The sequence below is a fragment of the Heloderma suspectum genome, chromosome 13 (assembly GCF_057233095.1).
Source record: "Heloderma suspectum isolate Gila_16-S chromosome 13, 16-S_ref, whole genome shotgun sequence".
NCBI lineage: Eukaryota > Metazoa > Chordata > Lepidosauria > Squamata > Helodermatidae > Heloderma > Heloderma suspectum.
In genome coordinates, this window is record NC_139470.1 from 17,348,098 (window position 1) to 17,368,220 (window position 20,123).

General features: G+C 44.3%; 1 protein-coding gene across 2 annotated transcripts in view; it reads right to left on the reverse strand.

Annotated features, from left to right (window-relative positions):
• PPM1F (protein phosphatase, Mg2+/Mn2+ dependent 1F) overlaps nt 1-20,123 on the reverse strand; it is a 33,060-nt gene that overhangs the window by 10,875 nt on the left and 2,062 nt on the right. For both annotated transcript variants that reach the window (XM_084820061.1, XM_084820060.1), the window contains exon 2: nt 9,882-10,012. In XM_084820061.1, coding sequence (XP_084676187.1) covers nt 9,882-10,012 — 131 coding nt within the window. The remainder of the gene's footprint in view (nt 1-9,881; nt 10,013-20,123) is intronic.

Here is a 20,123-nt window from a genome sequence, read left to right on the forward strand (position 1 = left end):
ACTAACTTTAAACTTGTATGTCAGGAACAAGATTATGTACATACAAGATTATGTTATTTTATAGCAGCCATCTTTTACCTGGTACCTTTCAGATGTTTTGGACTTCCATCAGCCCTGGCCAGCATGGCTAATGGTCAGGAATGCTGGGAGTTGTAGTCCAAAACATCTGGAGGGCTCCAGGTTAGGGAAGGCTGCTTTACAGTATTATTCAGGATTTGGTTGGGTTTTTTTCTCAGCACTAATTTTTAGATTTGGAGTTAATTAAATTAGTGTGAGCTCGCAGCTGTCAGAGTTTACAGCTGTGATAAGAAGGGTAACAAACCCTTGATATAAACTCACTAGCGGTTTCAGGTAACGTGGTGCCTTCCAAAAGTTTTGGACTGCAACTCCTATAAGCCCCAATCCGCATGGCCAGTGGTCACGAATTATAGGAGCTGTGGTTCAAAACAACTGCAGGCCCCACTCTGTCTACCCCCAGAACATTTACTCACCAATGGCTTTGAGTTCAGTCTATGAGAGTGGAGGAGGAAATATTTTTATGGACAATGTCAGCTATATTAATTGGGTTTTGGAAAATGTTCACCAATTACTACTTTACAGATGATTAATTAGTAAGTCTGAAGAAAAAATATTGTCTGGGAATTGAAACAGTAGATGTGTATGATTTAAATCCAGTGACTTTTGAAATCTGATCTATTTAGGATGGTCGTTTACAGCACATATTTGAAGAGAATTGTTTAAGTCTTCCTCCTTTTTAAGGTTTTGCACATAAGAGCCAAACTCTATTGATGTTGCTTTTTTATTATATTGTTGCTTTTATTTTAGAAGAGCTGACTTCTAATTGTTTTTATTTTTTACAGGTTTGTTATGATGTTATTAGTCCACTGGAAGACCTTTGTGTTGAAACGTGTTTGACTTATGCTGTAGCATATGTTACAGTATCAGGCCTATTAAGGTTTTTATTATTTGTGTGATATTATAGCAATTATTACTTTAATGAAAGCATCCTGTACAATGTTTATTTATTTGTTTTACCTTAATTCTGTGTTTTTAGATGCCTTTCAGTCCCTGTCTTAAAACAATTACCTTTTTTGTTTTAACAGCTCTAACATGTGTACTGAAATCCCACCCCACCCCAAAAATCTGAGCCCCCTTCTAAACATTCTGTAATGTTACTGATGCAAGAGGTGTCTGCAGAGGGAAAGTTGAGAGGACTCCTGCATCCAGAGAGTCTGTGGAGTCAAGGCCCTACTCAAGAACATATCCTCCACAGGCACCCCCTTCCTGGGAGTTGCTATTTCTAGTCCCACTGGTTCCTTACAAAACCCAGGCAGTGGGATGCATGAGAAGAGGAGAATGAGGTCTGTTTGGTCTAGTCTTGTTTGTGAGCACTGAAAGAACCAGCGTGGGTCTGAGAACAACATGCCATGTGGGGGTGACCTGAACAAAAAACCTTTTCAAACCATGCTTAGGAATAGATACCTGCATGTCTTGGGCAGTACATTACAGTGAAGACCTTGGAGAGCTGCTGAAAGTTGAGTTAAGTTTAATATGTTGCTCCCAATGTTGTTAAAGGACATGCGGTTTTCATGATCCCCAGTAGATGGAGCCAATGTATTACTTCAAGGGGGAAAGTAGTAACCCTACAGATCATTTGATCAGAAGAGCTAAATGATATCTAGTGTTTGGCAAAGTCATGGCATTTTTAATTACATTTATATTCCACAGCCATCCCCCAACAAGTCCACAAGAGCATACATGGTTCCTCAACCCACATTTGATCTGCACAACAACCCTGTGAGGTAGGCTGAGAGTGGCAACGGACACAAGATCACCCAATAAACTTCGTCCATGAGTGGGGACTTCAACCCATGTCACACTGGTCCTAGTCCAATGCTCTAATCACTACATCACCATGGGCTGTCAACATATAGCAGTAAAACTAAAATCTCTAAGTGCGCAATCCTATGCACGTTTAGGCAGAGAAAAGGCCTACAACTCCCAGCATGACCCAGCCAGCCATGCTGACTGGGGCATGCTGGGAGTTGTAGGCCTTTTCTCTGTCTAAACACGCATAGGATTGCGCCCTAAAGCACTTTAAATCAAGCTGAAAACCATCAGCAGAGTTTAGGATAGACACAAGAGACCTAAGGCATGACAGTGGCAGGTCAGACAGAAGAAAGCTATCGTAAACAAAGACAGAGAAAACCAGACCAGGAACCAGAGTTTTTTAGCCAAGGAAGGTATCATACGGATTGAGGGAGGGGGATGGTTTGATATCACACGGCCCAGCCATCTCCAGCCAAGAATATTGCCCACAATCAAGGTTTGATGCTTTGTGCCTTTCAGTTAACAAGCACAGTACAGTCTCTGTGTCCCCATGGTGCCTTATCATCTAGGCAGAGGCCCTCTTCCTACCTTGTGGCTGGTGGTTTGGGAGCTTCCTAGGCCCCTTATCCAGTGTACTACCTATCCCTGCAGGGCCCAGGCCTAGTCGTCCAGCCAGGATGAGCTCAACTGGAGCTACTGGCTGCTGTTGTCTCACCCCTTAACATTACCTCATCTCAGGTCCTCCACCTCCCAGACTTTCCTGGGGATTTTTATATTGCTCTACTTTCCTGGGACTTCCCCTACCATCCACTGGGTCCAGCTTTTCCTGTGCCTGCCTGCCAGCCACAGTTGAACCACCCAGCCGGTTACTCAGCGTTTGGGTGGGAGGCAAGTGACAGAAATGCCAGGGAGTCCACTCCACAGGAGCATTTGCTCAATGTGAAAATGTCAACGCAGCATGGTGTAGTGGTAAGAATGACCCTGCTTCAAACCCCCGCTCAGCCAAGAAGCTCACCGGATGCCCTTGGGCGAGTCAGTTTCTCCCAGCTGGAACTACCTCACAGGGTTGTTGTAAGGATATAAAATGTGTGCATGGGGCGGGGGGGGGGGAGGGAGGAAGAGAAGTAATGTATGTTGCCTTGAGCGCCTTGAAGGAAAAGTGGGATATAAATGTAATAAATGAATGAATGGCTGTTATAAAGCAAGAACTGACATGATTTGGCAACAGATAGAATAGGTGAAGTATAAAAGAGGGAGGGATCAAAGGCATAATCAAGGTTTTGTTCCTGCTTCTCAGAACAGACAGTAATGTTGTTATCAAAGAACAACTGAAGGAGAGGGGATGGGAGGGAGAATGAGCAGCTTAGTTATTCTAGAATTGTGAAAAATAAAAAAGTGGCAGTGATTACCTCAAAACAGTTTAGGTACATAAGTGGGCTTATGTTTACAAGACTGTCTTACCCACATTTGCAAGACAGTCTTACCACCATATTCTAATGAAGAGGCGGAAGGGCATCTGTGCTTTCTCATTCAATCTAGTCTGACATGAAGCCACATCCTTCCTCATAGAAAGCAACTCTATTAACCGCCTAAAATATGATATTAAAGCCAACTAGTGTATTACAGGAAATTTACTATGAATACAAATTTGTATAGCATTTTAGTTTGCTGAGTGATTTACAATGAATCTTTAACGTATAAACCCCAAACTGCCTTGGATTGGATCCAAAGGTGCCCTTCTGCTCATGGAAGGCATCTTGTATTCACAGAAAGCACACAACTCAGTAGCAGACACATGAAATGCATGCAAAAGTTCCCAAGTTTCAATCACTGACATCTCCAGGTAAGGCTGGGAAAGATTCTTGCCTGAAGAACCCTCTGCCAGTCATTACTGAACTAGATGGACCAATGGATTGACTTGGTATAAAACAACTTCCTGTGTTCCTCCTAAGGGTTGTTCTACACCTCCCGCTAGAGCACTGTGTGAGAAAAGTGAAATTAAATCCAAAGAGGCTGCTTGGCTTACTGCAGCACTGCACTAACTCTTAAGCATTTGCAGAAGAGCATTAGTGGCTTTTCCCCTTCCACCCACGTTTCTTTGAATCCAGCCCTCATCATCCTATTATTTATTTATTTAATTTATTTAATTTATTAATCGCCCATCTGGCTGGTCACCCAGCCACTCTGGGCGATGTACAACATACAATAAAACAATAAAATTCTACAATAAAAACATTTTCTAAAATACCCTAACCCGCCCCAAATGCCTGCCTGAACAGCCACGTTTTTAATGCACGACAGAAGCTCATTAAAGAGGGGGCATGACGGAGTTCCCTAGGGAGGGAGTTCCACAGAGTGGGGGCCACTACAGAACAGGCCCTCTCCCTCGTCCCCACCAGTCTAGCTGTCCCGGCTGATGGGACAGAGAGAAGGCCATTTGAGGCTGATCTTGTTAAGCGGCCTGTCTGGTGCTGCTGGAGGCGCTCCTTAAGATAGGCTGGGCCGGAACCATATAGGGTTTTAAAGGTCAAAACCAACACCTTGAATTTGGCCTGGAAAACAACTGGTAACGAGTGCAACTCCTTCAGCACTGGAGTGATGTGATCTCGCCGGCGGCTGCCTTTAATCAGGCGAGCCACCGCGTTCTGTACCAGCTGCAGCTTCCGAACTGCCTTCAAGGGTAACCCCACGTAGAGCGCATTACAGTAGTCTAAACGAGAGGAGACCAGGGCATGTACTAGTGATGGGAGCAGATGGTCGGGAAGGAAGAGGCGCAGCCGCCGTATCAGATGGAGTTGATACAGCGCTGTCCGGCTCACAGCTGACACCTGAGCCTCCATGGACAGCTGGGAGTCCAAAATGACCCCCAGGCTGCGGACCTGGTCTTTCAAGGGTAGCCGTACCCCATTCAACACCAGGTCAACATCCCCCAGCTTCCTCTTGTCTCCCACCAAAAGTACCTCGGTCTTGTCAGGGTTCAGCTTTAGCCTATTCCTCCCCATCCAGCCACTCACCGTCTCCAGACATTTGGACAGGGATTCTACGGCCAACCTTGGTGAAGATTTAAATGAGAGATAGAGCTGCGTGTCATCCGCGTATTGATGACACGGCACCCCAAACCTCCTGATGATAGCCCCCAGCGGCTTCACATAGATATTAAATAGCATCGGGGAGAGGATGGAACCCTGTGGCACCCCACAACTGAGTGGCCACGGGTCCGAAACCTCCTCTCCCAGTGCTACCCTCTGGTACCTGCCAGAGAGGAAGGACCGGAACCACCGCAATACGGTGTCTCCAATGCCCAACCCCTCCAGGCGGTCCAGGAGGATACCGTGGTCAACGGTATCAAAAGCCGCTGAGAGGTTGAGGAGAACAAGGAAGGCGCATTCACCCCTATCCAGAGCCCTCCTCATATCATCCACCAAAGCGACCAAGGCCGTTTCTGTCCCATGCCCAAGCCTGAAGCCCAACTGAAATGGGTCTAGATAATCAGTTTCTTCCAAGTGTGCCTTCAACTGCACCGCCACCACCCGCTCAATCACCTTGCCCCAAAATGGCAGATTTGAGACTGGGCAAAAGTTGTTCAGAACTTGAGGATCCAAGGAGGGCTTCTTTAAGAGCGGTCTTATCACTGCCTCCTTGAGGGCTGATGGCATCACTCCCTCCTCAATGGAGGCGCTCACCACCACCCTGGTCTCCTCACCCAGTCTCTCTCTGCAGCCCATAATGAGCCAAGATGGGCAAGGATCAAGTAAGCAGGTGGTCGGCCTTACAGATGAAAGCACCTTGTCCACTTCATCAGGAGGAAGAAACTGAAACCGATCCCACAAAACCGGTTTGCCACAGGCTGCCTCTTGCTCACTAACTGTATCCACAGTGTGCAGAGTAACACACCTAATCTGATCAATTTTATCTGCAAAGTGCCTTGCCAAGGCCTCACAGGAGGCCTTAGAATGCTCCAGTGGTTCCGGAGCCACAGGACCGACCAGGCTCCGGACCACTTGGAACAGCCTCCTGGGACAGCACTCTGCAGACGTGATGGAGGCAGCATAATTCCTTTTTTGCTGCCTTCACCGCCACGTGATAGGCTGAAGATACAGCTCTAGCCCGTGTCTGATCGTCTTTGGAGCGAGACTTCTGCCACCGGCGCTCTAGCCGTCTCACCTCCTGTTTCAGAGCTCGTAACCGCGGATTGAACCATGGTGCAGTCCGAGCCCTGTTCAGGGGGAGAGGGCGTTTCGGAGCCACCTGATCTAATGCCCCAGTGATTGCGGCATTCCAGCCACCCACCAGGGTCTCGACCGAGTGGCCGTTGGCGTGCCCCAGAGAATCCCCAAACGCGTTCAGGAATCCATTTGGATCCATAAGACGCCTGGGGCGGACCATTTTAATGGGTCCTCCACCCCTGCGGAGGGGTTGTGGAACCGAGAAGTCCAATGTCACCAGATAGTGATCTGACCATGTCAAGGGGGTGGTGGATATACCCCCGACTTCCAGATCACTCCCCGCTTCTCCAGAAACAAACACAAGGTCTAGTGCATGACCGGCTACATGGGTGGGCCCAGTTAGAATATGGTGCAGCTCCCAGGAGGCCATGGTCTCCATGAAGTCCCGAGGTGCTCCTGTGAGGATGGCTTCCGAATGTACGTTGAAGTCCCCCAACACCAATAAGTTAGGGGACTGTACACGCACATCAGAGACCACCTCCAGCACCTCGGCCAGGGAGTCAGTCGTGCAGCGGGGTGGACGGTACACGAGCAGAATCCCCAGACTGCCCTTCGGGCCCAACCTCCAGTACATGCACTCAACAACCTTGGTCTCCCGGAGAGGGGGTCTGGTGAAGACCAAGGACTCTCGATAGATAACAGCCACTCCCCCTCCCCGATCCCCAGCCCTCGGCTGCTGTGCATACGAAAATCCAGCTGGACACATGGCTGCAAGGGTTGGAGCAGCAGCCTTGGCCAGCCAGGTCTCCGTAATACATGCCAGGTCTGCACCCTCATCCAGAATCATGTCATGGATGAGGGAGGTTTTCTGGGTAACAGATCTGGCATTGCAGAGCAGCAAACGAAGGCCAGAAGATGGGGTCACGCCCCCCCCCCCGCCATCCTTTGGCTCTGGACAGGCCCGGAGCAGGGGACAGATATTACACATCTCTCCCTTGTTCCCCTTACCTGGCATGGCCTGCCCCTAGCGCTCCGCCACCGCCTGCCGCCCAGCCTCGGTATGTTCTGGCTCCCAACACTCCCCCCACTGCCTCCATCAGGTGGACACATGCCCCCTCGCTCCCGCCTATCAGGCAGGCTACCCACCCCTAAAAACGCAACAAAATCCCCCCCAAAACAAACAAACAACAAAAAAAAACAATTAAAAATCTCCTTAAAAATAATGCCAGGCCGGAGTCCATAGGGAAGGCCTGGTGGTGGCGGCGGCGGCAGCAGCAGGCCCGGCAGCAGCAAGCACACCTCTTCCCCGGTGGTGGTGGTGGCCTCTCCTGCAGGCCCTGGCTCTCCCAGGCCACCTCAGCCAGCCAGCTTATGTAGCCCCTCCAGGGAGGGGCAGGTGGAGCAGCACAGCTGGCTGGGTACCTGGGGGCCTGGTCCTGCAGGGACTGGCGGTCTGCCAGGCAGAAGTCTACAGGGAAGGCCTGGTGGTGGTAGTGGCGGCGGCGGCATCAGCAGCAGCAGGCCCAGCAGCAGCAGGCACGCCTCTTCCCCGGTGGTGGTGGTGGTGGCCTCTCCTGCAGGCCCTGGCTCTCCCAGGCCACTTCAGCCAGCCAGCTTATGTAGCCCCTCCAGGGAGGGGAAGGTGGAGCAGCACAGCTGGCTCTGTACCTGGGGGCCTGGTCCTGCAGGGACTGGTGGTCTGCCAGGCAGAAGTCTACAGGGAAGGCCTGGTGGTGGTGGTAGTGGCAGCGGCGGCAGCAGCAGCAGCAGGCCCAGCAGCAGCAGCAGGCCCAGCTGCTGCTGAATCCTGAATTCCATTTGGCAGATTGCAAATCAAGGCTGAGAAATCATGCCTTCCCAAAGAATATGTATATACTGTGATCCATTGGATCTCCTCTGTGCACAAGAACTTTCTCATTCTCTTGAGTGACTGAGGCACTTCCATATGTTTATGCTTCTTGCACCACTCCTCTTGAATACAGCAATCATGTTATCTCTGAGAGACTCAACTGCGTCACCAAAAACTAACGCGAGAACTGGATTTTACTTGTCCCTGTGCTTCCAGCTGTTTTGGCAAGATGCCTGGAATTCCTTGGGCTGGCGTGATAAAATTAAGCACCGTTAGTCCTGCTGATCAGTACTGCCCCTCCCCCCCTTCAGTTTGTTCCAACAACCTGCCAGTTCTAATCAAGAACAATTTTTGTCCTATGGTTGTACTGTCTCGCGCAATGACATTCCCGTGCTATAGAAACGCATAAAATAAGTATTTTTTTAATTCTGCACCTTGCAACACCAAGACCCCAGTTTATATCAAAGCTCCCTTTACCTGCCGTTTGAAATACTTCATTATACATGGGGCTCTCTTTGAAGACTGTTCAGTTAGTGCAGAATACGGCTGCCTCAGTTTTGACTGTGACGGCTTGTTCTGACGAGATATCAGCAGTTTTAAGAGAGCCTCACTGTCTGCTGATTCGCTTCCAAGACCAATTCAAAGTGGTGGTGCTTTATGCAGCGGTTCTCAACCTGTGGGTCGCGACCCCTTTGGGGATCGAATGACCCTTTCACAGGGGTCGCCTAAGACCATCGGAAAACACATATCTCCAGTGGTCTTAGGAACCGAGACACCGCTCCTCTATCCGTCTCCAGGCGGGTCCGCCCACATACGAGTACCCGGCGTGATGACATCATCGCGCCAACCCCATCACATACACCCCGTACAAATACAGGTGTATGTGACAGGGTTGGTGCCATAATGTATGTTCTGTCTGAGACTGTGTTGCGCCTTCTTCCATTTCCATCAACATATCTTTGTGAAACAGGGTTTTCCAGCTTGTTGGTTATCAAGTCTAAATACAGAAGTAGACTTGTTGTGGAAGATGATCTTCGTTGTGCTCTTGCAAAGACTGCCCTGAGAATTTCTGATCTGGTGAGAAAGAAGCAAGCTCAACCTTCGCACTGACATTGGCTTTTTATGCATACTGTCGCAAAATGTAGCAATGTAGTTTACTGTTGTTATATTAAGACTGTTACCCATGCTACACCATGCTTCAAGACAAAATTTCATTTATTTGTAATTAGAAATAAATATTTCACAATATATAATTACATATTGGTTTTTGTGATTAGAATCACAGAATCATAGAATAGTAGGGTTGGAAGGGGCCTACAAGGCCATCGTGTCCATTAATCACTATGCTTTAATTATGTTCAATTTGTAACAATGAAAATACATCCTGCATATCAGATATTTACATTACGATTCATAACAGCAGCGAAATTACAGTTATGAAGTAGCAACGAAAATAATTTTATGGTTGGGGGTCACCACAACATGAGGAACTGTATTAAAGGGTCGCGGCATTAGGAAGGTTGAGAACCACTGGTTTAAAGCCTTCAACTGTTTGAGACCTATGCTTATAGGAGTGCCTACGCGTCTATCACCCTGCCTGCACTTCAAGATCATCTTCTGATGCCCTTCACCAGGCGCCTCTTCTATCTGAATCAGAACATCTAGAGGCAGGGACATTTTGGGTGTGGCGCCCAACCTGTGGAATACCTCATGGCACCAACGTAGTTAGCTTTTAGGTGCCAGGCTAAAAAAAAATTGTTTGATCAAGCACGTTAAGTATTGTTGGTTTTACCTTTTATCTACTGCTTCTCAATGGCGATGTAATTTTACCTGAATGTTTTATTTTTAATTATTGTAAATTGCCCTGAAACAAAATGTTGATGAACCGCTTAGAGATATTTAAAAAAATCTATTAAAGAATAATAAATAATATATAAATATTTTAAATTAATGAAATAATACTCAACAAATAGCAATGAGTTTTAGCTCCGGAACCAAATATTACACATATTCCCACGGGAGGGAAATATACTTACAGGGGGATGTCCCACCATCTCCAGCTTCCTCACCTTCCACATTCTGCTTTTTAAAGTCACTAAGATCTGTCTGTAGCATATCACTGACTGCAGCATGAATCAAAGATGCTGCAAGAAGAGGGGGTGCGTTCCTGTTAACAAAAGAAGGAAAGGTGCTGAAATGGTCTTCATGGGGAAGGCAATCACTGGACAATTAAAGTCTAATGCACAATATGTTTAAGACTCAGGATTTCGGTGGTGCTTCTGTCCTCTCTATAGCAAAACAGGAAAATAACTTCAGATGGCAAACAGCTATGGCTCAATTCAGATATAATGTCAAACCATGTTTTGGCGTTCCATGAATGATCCTTGGGCTCATATGCTCCCTTCCCCCCTTGCACAAACCTCCCTCCCTGTTTGTCAGGAAACCACAATTTACTATTGCATGTGAACCAGGCAAGCTATGGTTTATTCGGAAACCCCACTTTGTGCCTCCAAGCAAAGATGGAATCTGAGCTTCCTTCTCTACGCTGAAGAAGTTGGCCATCACTGGAATATAAGAACAGAAAACTGATAGCTCAACAAAATTCAACCTATCTACCTAACCTCAGTCAAAGATAAGCAAGTTTTCACTACGAACCTATAGAATTGGCATTTAAGTTTCATACACAAACTCACAAGGCCAAATTTAAGGTGGCACTGCTCATTGATAACAGAGTTAGCTTTATATTTCTCAGTCCAGTTGTGCTTAGTTTCAAAGAAAACCTTATCAAAATTAATGGCATTTTGCCATTACTGAGCATTACACCTGTTGAAACTGAACCAAGTTGTGTAGTCAGCAATTTTACAGCTGAAGGGGGTGAGGAACTTCAGCTCATGTCTGTGTTACTAATGTAACTTTACTGAAAACCTAGAATAGGGGTGGGCAGGAAGTAGATCTCCACATGTTTTGGACATCAACTCCCAGCATTCCTGACCACTGGCCATGCTGACAAGGGCTTCTGGGAGTTAACATCTGAAACACCTGGAGATCTACCTTCTGCCTACCCCTCGTCCAGAGAATAAGATCCTGGGATTACAATATCTGTTATCAATATTTGTGCATACAGGTTTTTATGAAGCCAAACCTTTTGTCAAACTGGGATAAACTGCTTCCCTGGGTTCAAATGCCAATCTGACACAGAAATTATCTCATGAATCCTGATAGCAGAGCCTTACTGTCTCAACACCTGCAGAAAACAGGCCAGACAAACATACCTTCTAAGGAGGGGCTTGCAGCCCATGATGGGTAAGGAACTGGTTAGAGAACACCTAGCTACTTAAAGTGAATTCAAGTCTCCAGGGATGGATGAATTACATCCATGGATGCTAAAGGAGCCTGTGAACATTATTTCAGAGCCACTATCTGTAATTTTTAAGAACTCCTGGAGGACTGGTGAAGGGTTGGAAAACTGGAGACAAGCAAATGTTCTCATTGTCAAGAAGGGGTGGGGTGGGGGGTGGAGATGGATTCAAGAAACTACAGCTCAGTCGGCCTCATATCAATAACAGGTAAACTTCTAGAACAGATTATTAAGTGTTCCATCTGTGAGCATCTAGAAAATAATGCATTGATTATTAGGAGTCAACATGGGTTTGTCAGCAATAAGTCATGCCAGACTAACTTTATCTCCTTTTTTTGAGCGAGTTACTAGTTTGGTGTATCATTTATGGCTCAGTATCCACCTGAAGGGAGGTCTCTAGTGGAGTGTTGCAGGGCTCTGTCCTAGGCCCTGTGCTGTTCAACGTTTTTATAAATGACCTGGATGAGAGTGTAGAGGGGTTGCTTGTCAAATCTGACAGCCAACACCAAAGATGACAGGATCAAGATTCAAAAGGGTCTTAATGGTCTGGAACGCTGTGTCCATTCTAACATGATGAAATTCAACAGAGATAAATACAAAACCTTAATTTAGAGATTAAAAAAATCGAAGGCATAACTATAGGATGGGGAAGAACTGGCTTGGCAGCAGTGAAAAGAACCTAGGCGTCTTAGTGAATCAAAAGTTGAATATGAGCCAGCAGTGTGATGCAGCTGCTAAAAAAGTGAATGCAATATTAGGCTACATTAACAGAAGCATTGTGCCCAGGTCACGGGAAGTAATAGTTCCACAGAATTTTGTGTCAGACTGCTTTTGGAGTACTGTATCCAGTTCTGAGCATCACACTTTAAGAAGGACATTGACAATCTGGAGTGTGTCCAGTGAAGAGCGACCTGGACAGTGAAGAGTCTGGAAACCAAGACCTGTGAGGAATGGTTGAAAGAGGTGGGTATGTTTAGCCTGGAGAAGAGAAGATTAAGGAGGAGACATGATAGCAGTATTCAAATATCTGAAAGCTGTCATGCAGAAGATAGAGCAGACTTTTCCATTGCTCCAGAGAGCAGGATTAGAAACCATGGGTGGGAATTGCAAGGAAGCAGATTTTGGCTAAACATTACAAGAAACTTGCTAACACAGAGAGCTGTTCAGCAGTAAAACAGACTGCCTCAGGAGGTGGTGGGTTCTCCTTCGCAAAGGACAGCTATCTGTCAGGGATGCTGTGCCTGCCCTGAGCAAGGGGGGTGGACTGGCTGATCTCTAAGATGCTTTCCAACTCTATGATTGTATGCTTTTTGAAATAAGTTATTTTAGGGTAAGGCATTCCGTAAGTTGAGAGAGGAGAAAAAAGTATATCTCTCTACAATGATATGTAGAATTTCTTACTGAAATAGGACCTGCTTCAAAACATTGATTGATTTAGGAACAATTTGATTGAGACATTTTTATAGCTTCTTTGGGCTATTCCCTCTTTTCTGCAATCTGATGGTATGATTTGCTTTGTTCTGTTTGAAGATAATTTTGTAGCATTCAATTCACTGATTAATACAGTTGTCATTTGCATTCTAACTGCATGAGAAAGCCTGACTTATACCATTGGGGGGAAATGCACTATAGTCCTGGGGTAACTTGGATTTTTTTTAGGAGGGTATGTCTGTGTGCATTCCTACCACTACTGCCTCAGCATTCAGTGATCAACATAACCAAATGAGAGTATATATAATTATCATATCTCCTCCTCATTATTCTTATTAGTGCATCATCTGCGTACATAGTATTTTACAAAGAACAGATTTGACAGATCTCTATGCACAGTGGCTTCCAATCAAAAATAGAAACAGGGAAACAAAAAGCGGGGAAAGGAAGCAGAGTAAACAGGGAAAGAATATACTATTATTTCAATTACATGTACTTTAGCTTAGTTACAGTAGGGTTACCGGGACAAGGGAAATGTTCCAAAGGCTTCCTGGAAAAGGTGAGTTTCTTGTTTATAAGAAATCTGAAAATAGTAATTAGAAGTGATATTCATAGTACCGTACCCAAATGAAGTCAATCAATGTGTTTTTTCTCCAGCATCTGCAGGAACTGACCAAGCAAATACAATATAAGAATACCATCACTATTAAGTAAATATTGGCAGATTTGTATAAAAAATAACAATAAGATGTTGACATATTTAACCCCTTTTGGCTATGTTGATAAAAATGTGAATCAACCCTAAAGCTCATGTCAAAGCACTACAACTCATAACAACTTATTCTGCACATCTAAGATATTTTTTTTTAATTTTAGTGTGCATACATATCCCATCCACTTTGTACTTGAAGGACTTTGCTCCTTTTGTACGTACAGCAATGGGGTCATTTTCAGTTCTTAGCTAATTCTAGGCATTTCCTGTTATTCTCTCTTTCCCAAAGCAACCATGTTCCACATTGGAACTGTGATGGTAACAATGGCATCCCTCTTCCTTCCAGAACTTTCTACAGGACGCAATCTGCACCTTTTGGCATGAGCAATACTTGGCTTCCTTTTAGGAAAAACTAAACAGAAACAATGCAAACAAAGAGAATCTGGCCTTTCCAGATAATTTAAAAAAATAATTAACAGGGCAATTATGGAAGCACAGTACAACACTGTGATATTCTGTAATGGAAAGATAGGTAGCATAGATCCAGAGTAGCTTTCTCCAACCTGGTCCCTTCCAGATGTTTGGGATCAACTTCCATCAGTGACAGCCAGCATGGCCAATGGTCAGGAATGCTGGGACTTGTAGTGCAAAACAGCTGGAGGGAACCGGGTTGGGGAAGGTTGCTGTAGACGGCCAGGCACGCTTGTGGTCACCATTTCTTTAACACGAGGAGGGAAAGTGCATAACAGCACTGGAGTAGGGGAGCGCACAGACTTCAAAGAACTAAATAAAAATAGGGGAGAAAAAGGAAAACTGGAAGAATGCTTGTGGGTGGGGAAGTAAAGCATGTGGCTGACTCACAGCATCAGCACCAGCCCCAAAGCAAGAATGTTGAACTGAGGAAATTCTGCCTTCGCACACTTCAAGCAGCCTCATTAATGGGGCAGGAAGGATTTGGCGGGGGCAGCCAGGAATGTATCTATGCTTGCAGAAGGCAATCTGTATTTTCTAGTGCTGAAATAAAGATAGAACCAGATCTTGCAGATTGTTCTGCACATGGAGACATATACCCCACAGCTAGATTTAGAAGGCAGGATTATTTTTGAGGTCAAACAAGAGAAGAACCATTTTAAGGATTTAATCTGAACTGGAATTCATAGACGATTGGCTCTGATCCCAAGTCTCTTGCATCCATCCATTAATTAGGATTATCATTATCACATCTAGGTTGGCTGGAGGACATAGTGCTTAGGAGCATGCTCAAACTGCTTATTTCTCTCACCACTGAGTAAGCTTGCCAAAACTACCTGTGAGGCATCTGGGATTAGTAAACATACTGTACAATCCTATGTATGTTTATTTAGAAGTAAGCCCCCTAAAGTCAATGAGGCTTACTTCCAAGAAAGCCCATGCAGAATTGCAGCTAGAATCTCTCAATCAGTAAGTGGAACCTTCAGGTAAATCTTGCGATACCTCTCTTGTTAGATAGGACTTACTAATGGGTCACAAGAATACCATACATTGGTTACTTCCTTGCCAAGCTGTTGGTACAGGGGGTGATATAGGAATGTTTCTCTTCTGGGAAAGGAAGAGACAGATGGATCTCTTGGCCAAAACTCCCAATCAAAATTCTACAGGCAAGGATGAGCACAGACAAATATTAAATAAGTCAACTGAAAGCAGAGAAATGGAAAATATAATAAAGAAATTAAAAAACGGAAAGTCCCCAGGTATACATGGCCATGGGGCAGAATTTTTAAATAATTTAAACATGTATTATTGCAGCATATAAAATGAGATAATGAAACGGGAGTAACCGCCACACTCACAGGAAGATGTGAGGACTGCGGTGATCTTAAAACCAGGCAAGCAAATGGATCAATTAGATTCCTACCAGCCGATAGCATTATTAAATCAGGATGAAAAATTGTTCACAGCAGTCCTCACATCTCAAATGAGCACTACAATAAAAGATTATGTTGCCCCAAACCAAAATTCCACAGGCAAGTCCCCCTTTGCAGAATACCTCTGTGCTACTGAAATATCCAACAAGTCTACCTGTAATACACAAAAACAAATCTGGTCAAGCCATCACAACGTACTCTTTCTAAACCACTGGCAAGAAAGGTATTTGGAGAAGATTTTATTCAATGATACAAATTTCTTATTCATAGGAAGAATGCAAGTACAAGGTCTCAGAGTGCCAAGTTTTGTTGGGTGGGAGAGTTGGCCGCTCCCTCCTTAAGAATTCTTGCAGATGAAAAGGAGTAATAAAACTGGATGAGGCTTGACAGTTTTGGAGTCTTGGGGAGTCAAGTATCTCTGAGATGCACAGTCTCTCCAACCAGCACTAGCTTCAGGCCAGGTATGCAAAAAATGCAGCTGCTGACACGTTAGGCTCCTTCTTCCATCAACATCAAGAATGACAGATAGGATGAAAGCGTTGTAAACACAGCATGAACGTTACTACTACACAGGTTGTACCTGGGGTGGGGAAAATTCTTAAAAAATCAAAATAAGAAAATCAAGATGTCCTCTACACTTTCTCTTTCTGACTCCCCAAGTCAGGGGATCACAATCTTGATGTTCAACCAAATATTTGTGATGGCAAAAGTCCCCACCTCCCCTCCAGCTCAGAACTAGAGTGATGGGAGGCAAAGGCTTGCTTTGGCTCTGCAGGTGCATAGGCTTGGCATGCTTGGCAATCACAAATCCAAAGCAAATCCCAGTCTTCTGCTGAATACTGGGCATGGGAGTAGGGTGTGGATCATCCTGACCTGCAGCTCCAGGGCTAGGAACAAGCCTGGGGTGCATCTCTTGCCAGAAGCTGTCTAAGCACTGGCCAATGAAGTTGTGGACCCCTGCCCTAAGTCAAACTCATTTTAAAAGCCCATTCCAGTAATATTTCGTCTACCTCTGGGGAATATGTTTGCTGAAGACACACTAGCAGAAGGTGAATCACAAAAAACGCTAATTCAGAACCACTGTATAGATACTTTTGAGACATCAGGCCATGGCACAAAATACACCCAAGGGTTTCCAGTAAAAAAACATGGTTGCATTTAGGATAGCTGTTCAGACATGCATTGAACTGATAGTACTAATAATGCTATTCACCAAACCGCACATATTGACCTATACACGTGGCTTATGCCTAGTAAAATGGTTATTTTAAGCACAGAGTGATGATTCATCCTTAGGTAGCTTAATAATGATAAAATGCGAAACATTCCTTGGAATACACAGGCTAAGTTGATTTCATATTTGATTTATCTAGATAACTGGATGAATAATTTTCACTGGGTAAATAGAGTTTCAAATCCAAGCTAACAGTGTATTCAGTAGAATTTAATTAGGATTAACTACCTTTAACTGAATTAACATTAGTTAGATCACAGAGTACCATGTCAGCCATAATTTTAAATGGAAGCCTTCTTCATCAAAACACATTATGACCAAAGATTGTTCAATCACAACTCTTTCATTAGAGCCACGTTTCCTCTCATATTAATAGGTGAATATTTTATCCTACATTCTATTTCTACCCCCAGAAAGAACTAGGGTATTATTTACTTAACATTAACGTGCGTGGGAGGGTGCTGTTGTGCCCATGCCCTGCTTGTGGGTTCCTGGTCGACAGCTGGTTGGCCAGTAGGTGATCAGAACACTGGACTAGATGGACCCTTGGTCTGATTCAGCATGGCTCTTCTTATGTTCTTAACATTAGATATCATTAAGACACACACACACACACTTTGCATTTTGTAAATATGATGTGGACCTTCTCAGGATTGTTTTTTATGAAATCATGACAATTGTAATTAAAGGTTTTGGTTGAAGTAATTAACATGAAATATAAAAAATAAACTTCAAGTTCTGTGTTTTGTGTAGCAAAAAAACCTGTACCCCTAGAAGGGCTAAATGAATATTTCAGATTAATAGGCACTAAAATGAACATTTTAAGTACACAGGATTTTTACAGCCTTGCCCATTTGTACAACTGTCCCTCCTTTAGGTTTGTCCAATGAAACTGCATCTATATAATTGTGTCTGTTTAAGAAGACAGATTTGGCTATTCGGTGGTACAGAAGTGTAATAAATAAATAAACTGCTGTATTGATGAAAAACATGAATGGAGTCCAGCTCATCAAATTCTATGGTTTCATCTCCATTTCCAAAAGACCTTGGGATCCCAACTCCCTATTCCACAACACACAGAAACCTGGATGCTGAACTTCCTGTCCCCTTCATTCCCCAAGGAAATGAAATAGCAGTATGCAGCTATTAAGGAAGAGCTTCTGTGCCTTAGCGGAAGCAAACTTAATTTCCTCCCTCTCTTCACTTCATTGATCTCAGGCTGGTGTAACAGCACAAAGCTAGCCTTTCATTTAGGAGAGTTTTAAAGGCCTGCATTTAATCCATATTAGCCAACAATAAGCATTACTTTTAAATTGCATAATGAATATGGTAGATATATTATACATTATATAAAACCGTAGAAGAGACAACAGTTCTGGCCAGTATGCACTTATTCTCAGGGGAGTGCCAAAATATGTGCATGCCATTTGTGGAAGAATAAGGAAAGAACGGCATTAAAAGATTCAACAAACATCGAAGTTTAAATCAAGGTATCATAACAAAATCAAGTACTGGATAAAAAAGATTTATAAGGGTGCAATCCTATGCATGTTTAGACAGAGAAAAGGCCTACAAATCCCAGCATTCCCCAGCCAGCAATGCTGGCTGGGGCATGCTGGGAATTGTAGGCCTTTTCTCTGTCTAAACATGCATAGGATTGCACCCTAAGAGTACTAATGGTCCAAACTAGTAGTCTTGTCTAGTTTGTCCCTAAGAATAAATCTACAAAAGCTATTAAAATGGTTTCCTTTAAAGCTCAAATTTCATTGCTAATTTGAGAACATGAAATTATATGACTGAACAGTTTGTACCACTTAAATTAAAAACTAAGAATAGTAAAAACAACAGAAGTGAAGTATTTTCATTTTAAAAAACCAAACTGACAGCTCCTTATGCACAAAAAACATGTGTAAGGGCCAAAAGGACATGGGGTGGCTATTGAGCAGCACATGAGCTATTTTGCTGTCCATACAAATCCTGCTGTAGAATTAGAAAACTACAGTCCTAAGCATCTTGATTTGGAAATATGTTCACCTGAAATCAGTTAGATTTCTTTGCAGGCAAACATTAAGGATCAGGGTTCAATACATTATCCTCTACACTGACATAGTAGGAGGGGGGAGTCTTCAAATATGAAAACAGATTTTGATATAACACAAAGTCTTCCTTAAATCCAGCTTAGGCAATTGATGTCAAGATCATACCACCTGCCAACATTAGGGAAACACCTTGCTACCCTCATTAAAAACAACAACACAGAGAAGCATCTGAACAATACTGTGAATACTTTTACCAGGTCTGAACAGTGCCTTCAATCAGCTTGCTTACATCCAGATAATTGGGAGATAATGAAATTGGCAGGCCCTGAGATAGAGACAATAAGTAGTACACAGTCTCCTTTCACTCTCAAGGATTCAGAAAATGTCAAAGGCTATGATAATGAAGGAGACGGTTCAGGACTACTCCCTTCCAATACTTATGTCTTGCTCCATTTACACAGCCCAAGAACCAAGTATTACCATTCTGTCTCTTCTTCCCACAGTGGTGAGCAGAATCAACCCCCCAGGCCTCCCGCAAAACAAACATTAATCTGATCCTCATTCGCCCAACCTGGGCACTAAAACATTTGATCTGTTTTTCTCTGGCAGCCTGTGCCCTACCCCAAAGTGCTGGAATTCCAGTGGGCTGTGTATGGTGGGTCCCTGGTTTCCCCTTTTGGTCCACCTCAGCTGGTGCCTATAACTTTAACAGACTACAACAGGGGTGGGGAACTTCTGGCCCTACGAATGATACCAGACTACAACTCCCATTACCCCTCCAATGGTGAGGGGGTAATGGGAGTTGTAGTCTGGTAGTCCCTATGCGTTAGCACCCCGGTTGTAGCCCTCCAGGCTCTGGGGTGGCTCCTACATTATACACCTTTTGGCACCCTGAAGCCTTTTTTTTTCAGCAGGCCTTTTGGGTCATGGTTGCTGAATAATAATAGTTGTTTAATGATCACAGCTGTATGCTTTGGTTTTTAAACTGTATTTGCTTATTTGATTGTTGTGACCCACCCTGAGATCAGATGCGATGAGGGGCAGGTTAACAGTTTTATCTATCAATCAATCAGTCAGTCAGTCAGTCAATCTTGTTTATGAAGAACTTTTATATCTGGTCATTCTACCTTTAAATAGTTCCCAAGGTGTTTACCAATCCATAAAATCATAATCATACAAAACACAATCAAAGGAGCTCAGAATCAGGAGCACATCATGTTCTCAGCACCTGAAGAGACCACTGCTAGCTGAAAGAGTCCATCTAGCCCAGCCCCTCCCTTAAAAGACCTATGTATTGAGCTTCCGCCAGGCTTTGAAAACCTGGCTGTTCAGGCAGGCGTTTGGGGTGGGTTAGGGTTTTTTAGGGCAGTGTTGTTTTGGTTGTATTTGGTGTTATTAGTATTGTACGCCGCCTAGAGTGGCCGGGTAGCCGGCCAGATGGGCGGCTCACAAATCTAATAAATAAGAAGAAAAGGCCAGACCAGGGAGCTCATGCCATCAGCTCTTGAAAAGACCACCCAGAGCCTGAGAGATCTGCTGTTTTATTGTTTTTCTTTTCTTGTTTTAACATTTTAAATGGCAAGCCACCTTGAGTGCATAA